We start from the raw sequence: 7,275 nt of genomic DNA on the forward strand, positions 1-7,275 counted from the left end.
ACAGCTGACGCTGAACAGCGGGTCAAGACCCATAGGCCAAAACTACGGACCAGGACCCACACGGTGGACCGTCGTGAGACGCGCACTGACACCAGAACCCCTGCTTTTCCTTTCCTTCTCCGTAGCGCCAATCGACTGTTCTAGTCTTCGGCCATGGCCGTGACGAATTACACAGCACAAAATTCTGCCGGCAGAATTTTTTAAACATGCTTAATTGCACAACACAAATTCTGCCGGCAGAATTCTTTAAACACGCTTAATTACACAACGCAAAATTCTGCCGACAGAATTCTTTGGACACACTTAATTGCACAACACGGATTCTGCCGGCAGAATTCTCCAAACACGATTAACTACACAGCATAAAATTCTGCCGGCAGAATCTTCTGCACACATTGAATTACACAACATAATTCTGCCGGCAGAATCTTCTGCACACATTGAATTACACAACATAATTCTGCCGGCAAAATTCCAATGTAGATGCGGCGTGCCCTTCGCCGTGCGCTGGCAGCTTTAACTTCAGGTGGTGCGTTGGTGTAACACCCCAGAGATGTCGGGCATCTCAGCCCATGCTCAGCCTGGCGGCACATGTCAGAAAACACTGTCTCTAGTCATCCATAAATGGGAAGAATGCATTGTCTCTTCTTTCCTCTGTCCTTCGAAGAGGATGATTGTTCTCGTTGATATACACAAAGTATGTGGTCTGTGCCCCGGGGTGCCCATGTTCATGCTCCACCTAGAATCTTCCAGAACCTTCTACACAGTACCATCGAGTACCCTCGTATCTGACAGCACAAGCACGAGCCGGTGCCAGCCTGGCGGAATAAGCGCGAGCCGCTCCCCAACCATGTTGAAACCCCGGAAGAGTTCCACAGCGCGGTATCCAGGACGCGGGCCGCTCCTTGGCCGTGTCCAAGCGTCCGAGAAGGTCCACGGCGTGGTGGCCGGAGGCCACTACGGCATCGTGTATATCTAGGGCCCTGTTACGACGTGGCATTTGAGCCCTCGACTTGTGCAGAAAGTATGTGAATATTAAGCTGGGGAGGAGAAGAAAGGTTGAAGGAGAGGTGTGGCCGAAGGCCGCACCTTTATCTTGTCAGTCCTTCCTTATCTAATCTCCAGCCAATCGGCTATCAACTACCACTGGCGACGCCGTGCCATAACAGGCCCGCAAGATTCCCTGTAAAGGGGTCTGGAGGGCAAGCAACCGTTTTGGTTTTTGTGTTTCTGGTTTTCCTGTTGGATGCAGGCAGGCGCCTGCTGCTGAATACACCACTGGGCCGCACGCTTTCCCTAGACCGCTGAGTGACCTGAACCTCTGAGATCTCCTAGCGAGAACCCCTTCCTGTGCACAGCACGTTACAGTTGGGTATATAAGACTGTTCGCGGACAGCCCGTTAGGGTTCGGTGGGAAAGGCTTGTTACGACCACGCGTCGCTGGCAGAAGGCGGAGAGGGGCAGAAGGCATGGGTGGAGCCCCAGGGAGGAAGCATCCTCAACCCCACCTGACGAAGTAAGGAGGTCACGTGACTAGGCTTAAGTAAGCCAGGGAGGTCTGTTGATCTGCAGGGATCAAGGATCACGATTTGATCTGCTGCTTTGCAGAGATCAAAAGGTCGCGAGTTGATCTGGGGATCTAGAGAGATCAACGGATCACATAGAAACACAGGACAACCCCACGAGTATAAGAAAAAAGGATTTCCTTAAGCATTAGATAGCCTGGACGGATGCACTGGCATCAGTCAATCTAAGTTAGCTCCCAAGTAACCCTTGGAGCAAGCATCCAGACCTGCACCCAAAGATCTTTGTGAATCCCCTCAGTCTTCAAGTCACGTGTTACTGCTCAGTACTCCTTAGGTGCCCTACCTTAGGAGCAGAGGCCTGTTTGTAACAAAGGAGCCATTGCGGTCCCCCCACCCAACCCGGCCACTACTCACTCCGGCACTTCCCACCCTAGGAGCTGTGACGGCCCAGGGCAGTTCACCGCACGGCGCAGGTATCCACGTGAGCACGCGCCGCGGAACAGCCCGTGCGACAAGACGCCGCACCACCTTTTCTTCCGCATCGCGTGTCCGGCGCCCCGCGCCTCTCTCCCTTTCCCCTCGCCATAGAAGAGTCTTTCGTCGATAGCATCAATTGAACCTGGCTGCGAAGCCTTCTCGCCCTGATCGTGACAGACACAGAGTACCGTTTGTAACAACGGGCGGAAAAGGCAGACTGGCAATGCCGGCCCGCGAAACTGCTTTACCTCCCTTGTCCCTGCACCCGAGCCATTTTGCGATGCTCGATTTTTTTGCGTCGTCGAGTCTCCGCCTGGTTCGCCGGTCGAAGTACGACCCCGTGAACAGTCATGACATGGTTTCGGAAGTGATCTAATGTCTTTAGTTTCACGTTTTTACATTTGGGGTGCTTGCAGCTGATGGGATGGCCGCTGCCCTGGGCTAATTTGCGTGCTTCAAGGTGCTGGTTATCGAAGTGGTCGTTTCGGACAGTCGGACGGCAGAATGTAAATGTCCGTTCCTCCGTCGAAAGCCGGTCGTCGCCGATGCAGTCGGGGCATTGGCTCGGATCCATTAGGAGCGGGAACGAATCGGGTTCGGGCGAAAGATCCGGCGATTTTTGCTTGATGGGGGGTTCGATTTGCCTTCGCTGTCGTTTGTGGTCGCGCCGACGGGTCTCTCGCTTGTTGCAAAGAGACACCATCAGATCGATGACCTCAATACGGTGGTGAAAAATCTCGTCGTCAGACCAGTTATCTGGCTGGTTACACCAGATGTCGGCAAGCCGTGCGCGTTCGGGAATGTCAAGCTCCACCTTGGGCTTTTCATACTCCTCCTCCACCTCGCCCAGTGCTTGCCTCTCGACGTCCCAGGTCGGCCGGTGGTAGAAGTAGTACTCGCGGTAATCTCTCACAACCATGTTCTCGCGTTGTGCCCGCCTGCGCTTAATCTTCTCGGTAAGTTCGCGAATCTTTGCCTCGTCCTTCCGGCCCCGAATGCGATACTGTCCCTGCTTAAGCGCCGTTCGCTGCTCTTCCAACTCGACGATTTCAGGGTCTGGAGGCAGGTTCGCCCACACCTCGTCTGGCACCATGTCACGTTTCGCCCGAGGGTCGCGGGTAATGCTGACGTGCGCGAACAGTTTGTACAGCTGATCTTCCGTCTCTTCTTCGAGGAAGGTATTCTGCAAATCGAACTTGACCCTCTCGTTGAGGTAGGCACCATGAAAAGTCGAGAACTTGGGATCGTGGCGCATCATCTGGTCTCGGACGACGTCCGGGGCGTTCCCTAAAGTCGAGTTAGCGGTCCCCTTGGCTAAACCACCTACACTTTTGGCTGGTTCCTCTCCGAGGTGGGGCATACCGTTCGCAGCGTTCGCGGCTCCTCTGCGGAAGAACTTCGGTGTCCAGCAAACCTCGAATCCCGCCTCTAGGCTCTGTCGGCCCAGGTCGTCTCTAAGCTTGGCGTAAAGCATGGCCTCAGTGTCGGAGAGGACTCCGTTGGGGCCAAAGCGGCGGAAAACGGGGATTTTGAGCATGGACTGCTTCCACCGCAGAGGCATGCACTCCCTGGACCCCCAGATGCTGGTGCCCAGCACTTGCGAGGCGTTTGTCAAGCTCGGCGCATCAAAAGCGTGGTCGTGCAGCGCGAGCGCGATAATGACGCTGACGGGACAGAAAATCAACTTCTTGGTGGGCGTAAAGTAGAAGATGGTCCTGCGATGGTTAGAATGACAAGACTACTTGGATCGCGTGCGAAGGGGCGTAGAACTTACGGTTTTGGTCTGTTATCCGAGCCCTTGTGATGGACAAACTTGATGGCCATCGCGGGGGTTGCCCGACCCGTTACCGGATGGCGGACGACCATTAGCTGAATGTCCTCGTAGCAGAGAGCCTTCGGCCGCCCGCGTCCTTTGGTCTCCGCGGACAGCAGCTCATCTACCGGCAGGGATTGTTTATTAGGCGCAGCTTCGTCCGAGTCATCCCACTCTCCCTGGCCTTCTCCCCGGTCGGCGCTGGGCGGAAGGACGACCTTAGAGCCGAAGAGCTCTTCCACGAGCTTGGATTTCGGCCTCTCGTTGTAGACGAGCTCGGCAGGCCTGGCCCCAGTATAGCATTGGATCAAATAGCAACCCGCGAGGTTGATGCGTTGCCGTTCGCCGGGGAAGACGCCCGTGTCGTAAGCGATGTTGAACGTCAGGATGATGCGCAACTCGGCCACGCTGACGACTGGCTTGCCGTGGATATTGGGGGGCCGGAGGCTGAAGCGGGGAATCAAAACCTGACGATGGTACTGGGCGCAGTATGAGCGTTAGCGCTGGCTGGATAAAGGAGTGTTAGGAGTGAAAGGAAGCCATTCGCAGTACCTTGTATACTTCCCTCGCGTCGTTTCGGTCCATAAATTGTCCCGTAATCGTGGTGTAAAGCTGCTGGAACTGGCGGATATATACGTGCGTCGTGCCCCATGATTTGATGGTGCAGTTCCCGCAGACGTAAAGGAAAAAATCCATTGTCGTCTCTCGCGACAAGCTTTTCAGGGTCGCCTCAGGATCGCCCACCTTTTTCTCCTCGCAGTACCTTCTCCCAGGCGTCAGCGGACAGTCACACCGGCAGGAGAGCGTCGTAGGACATACCGTTTCCATTTTGTAAGCATGCCAGTGATGTTGATCTGGCTTTCTGCAGCCAGCACGGGCTTGACGAAGGCGCGCTTCAATCGCTGTCGGTTCTTCGCATGCTCCTCGGCGGACAGCGGCACCGGTCGGTTGTCGACTCTTCTGCGCGCCTCCTGCTCAGCAAATTGCGTAAGAAAGTGGGCATGGTTATCGAGGGCACCGTTGGCACCGGGTCGGCGAGCCGTGGCGGTCGCAGGGCGCGGCATGGAAACGGTTCCGTTGTTGCGTCTGCGGCTTGGTCGCAGGAGGGGGGACGGCGGTTGTATGGGCGGCTTTTTCACGGATGAGGCATAGTGGACCAACGAAGGCCGGTGAAGGCCGGCAAGGGCGTTGCCGCCATTTATAGCGAACGGCAGCCATGATTATGGTTGTTCGGAAAGTCGGAAATGGCTTCTGACGAATGTCGGTTATGTCAGAGCCGCAAGGGCGAGTTCCCGGTTCATGAGGAGCGGCTTCTGATTGGGACCAGCGTGCGTTGGGAGTGGTGTTTGATTGGGCCAGCGCAATGGTCCTATCAGAGCGCCTGGTGCGCGGAAGTACCGAATACCTGGCGGGGTACCTCCTTGGTCAAAGGGCCCCTGACTGCACCTGCCGCCGAGAACAGTGCCAGAACCCGCCGAATTTGACGGCCCTAGCAGCGACTTCTCTATTTTATGAGTAAATAATGGCAAAGGAATAAAAGGAAATTAAGCTTTGGAAAGGCATTTTGGTGCGTTAAAGAGCATTGGGTTATTAATTTAAAAAATAATAAAAAAGGAAGGTAATGTGCGTTTTTGGCGCGGCAAAAGGCTATTTAGTAAATTGCTTTAATAAAGAACAATATTAGTAAGCATTTCGTTAGCTTTTGGGGTTTGCACTTATAAAAGGCACTTTTCTTACCTTAATTGCAGTTGTTACGGTACGCGTTGGGGCATTTAGGGAGGAACCTAAGGCCGCATTTTTAACGCGCTAACGTTACGTTTACAAAACCGCAACAAAACGCTAAGGACGCTTTGCCCAAATAGCTTTCTTTTCGTGCAATAATAAAGCCTTTTTTATAACAATAAAGTATAAACCGTAGCAATTTGTTGCATTTTAAATTTTCGGAACCCGATATTAACATATTCCGTTTTTTTTTTGCTAATAACTTTGTAAAACGGTAGCACACCTTTTTGCTTACGATTAACCAACGTTAATATTTACCCCAAATTTTGCCGTATAATTTCGGAAAAACATTTTTACTTTTTCGATTTAACTTTTTTAACCAAGCAATTCGTTAGCAAATTACCGCCGCGGTTACATTATATTTACCGCATTTAACGCTTTTAAAACGGGCTTTTCGGGCCCGATAATAACAATTTTACAAAACGCCGTTTTTTTATTCCCAACTTTGCATTTTATACGCAAAGCAATTTAAAATAACCTTAACGATTACGCCGTTTTATATTTCGCTTTGCATTTAAAACGTTTTAACGAAACCCAAGCTTAATTTAAATATATTTTCCGGGTTATAAAAACCCGTTTTTAAACCATTAACGAATTGCTAATAACATACCGCTAAAACGCTAATATCGCTTACGTTATAATTTCGAACCAAAAAATAACGATTTGCAAATTTCGAATTTAAATCCAGCAATTATTTAGCTAAATTATGCTTACATTAGCTATAAATACGCTTTTTTTAACGCAGCTTTTTAAGGCCGCCGCGTTATCGCCAGCAATCCGCCCCCGAACGGTTACTTTCGAAATTTTTAAAAGTATAAAAATGAACCAAATCCAGCGATAAAAGCATTATACCAATTGGCGCTTTTTGCTTAAAATATAAATAAAATTATATCGGGCCGCTTTCCTAACGCTACTAAAACGCGTTCTTTTTTTATATATATTTATACTTTATTTTGTTTATAAGAAAGACTTTAGTGTTATTGCTAAATGTTGCGTAAGGGAAACCTTTGGGTTTGGTTTAAAAAAGAAAACCCTGCGCTTACGAACCGGTGCCGAATCGGTGTTAAACCGCCGGTTCCGTTTATTGTAATTCGTTCGATTGCTAATAAATGCTCCGGCAAAAAAGCGTTTTCGTGCCCCCGGCTAAAAGGGTGTAATGGTAAAGTGAAGGTAAAGGCTAATATATGGAAAAATTATAAGGAAAACGTATAAAAAATGTGGTTTTAAAAAAGCGCTATTGCTTTGGGGTGGCTCCGGCGATCGCCGTTAATAAGCAAAAGTTTGGCCAGCCGGGTAATTATTGCGTAAAGCTAGCGCTTTGCGCTTTCCGGCCCCGTATTATACTTTCGGGTACGGTTTGTATCCGGTATGGTATGGTTCGTTTTTTATCGTTGTTTTTTTTATGTAATTGGGTATCGGTAATTGTTTTTATCGATATTTTCGTGCGTATTTTTGTTGGCCCGGTGCTTGGTTACTTTCGTTAAAGTAACGGTGCTTTTTGTATTTGCTATTTGGGTGCTTGTAGCTTTGTTAAAAGTAAGTAATTGTGTTTGGAAAGTAATCGTGCCTTTTTTCGCCGGCGTAATGGCTTCGGGCGGGTCCGGAAAAGTTATTTTTTCGCCGGTGCTTTTTTTTTGCTTTGCTTATTTTTTTCCTTTTTCCTTTTTTTTCCTTTTT

The 7,275-nt window shown here is 50.3% G+C and overlaps 2 protein-coding genes across 2 annotated transcripts; one reads left to right on the forward strand and one right to left on the reverse strand.

Annotated features, from left to right (window-relative positions):
- Positions 1-553: 553 nt before the first annotated feature.
- Positions 554-2,368, forward strand: GGTG_02586 (hypothetical protein; the record flags this gene model as incomplete). Its single annotated transcript, XM_009220358.1, has 1 exon — positions 554-2,368. One exon carries the CDS (start codon positions 554-556, stop codon positions 977-979), a length of 426 nt encoding a protein of 141 aa, XP_009218622.1. The 3' UTR covers positions 980-2,368.
- A 337-nt stretch (positions 2,369-2,705) lies between these two features.
- Positions 2,706-5,147, reverse strand: GGTG_02587 (hypothetical protein; the record flags this gene model as incomplete). Its single annotated transcript, XM_009220359.1, has 6 exons — positions 4,636-5,147; positions 4,369-4,579; positions 3,778-4,295; positions 3,366-3,718; positions 2,834-3,290; positions 2,706-2,763 (listed from the first exon to the last, which is right to left on the reverse strand). The coding sequence occupies exons 1-6, from the start codon at positions 4,878-4,880 to the stop codon at positions 2,706-2,708; spliced, it is 1,842 nt and encodes a 613-aa protein (XP_009218623.1). The 5' UTR covers positions 4,881-5,147.
- Positions 5,148-7,275: the final 2,128 nt, after the last annotated feature.

Source organism: Gaeumannomyces tritici, assembly GCF_000145635.1.
Source record: "Gaeumannomyces tritici R3-111a-1 unplaced genomic scaffold supercont2.2, whole genome shotgun sequence".
Taxonomy (NCBI): Eukaryota; Fungi; Ascomycota; class Sordariomycetes; order Magnaporthales; family Magnaporthaceae; genus Gaeumannomyces; species Gaeumannomyces tritici.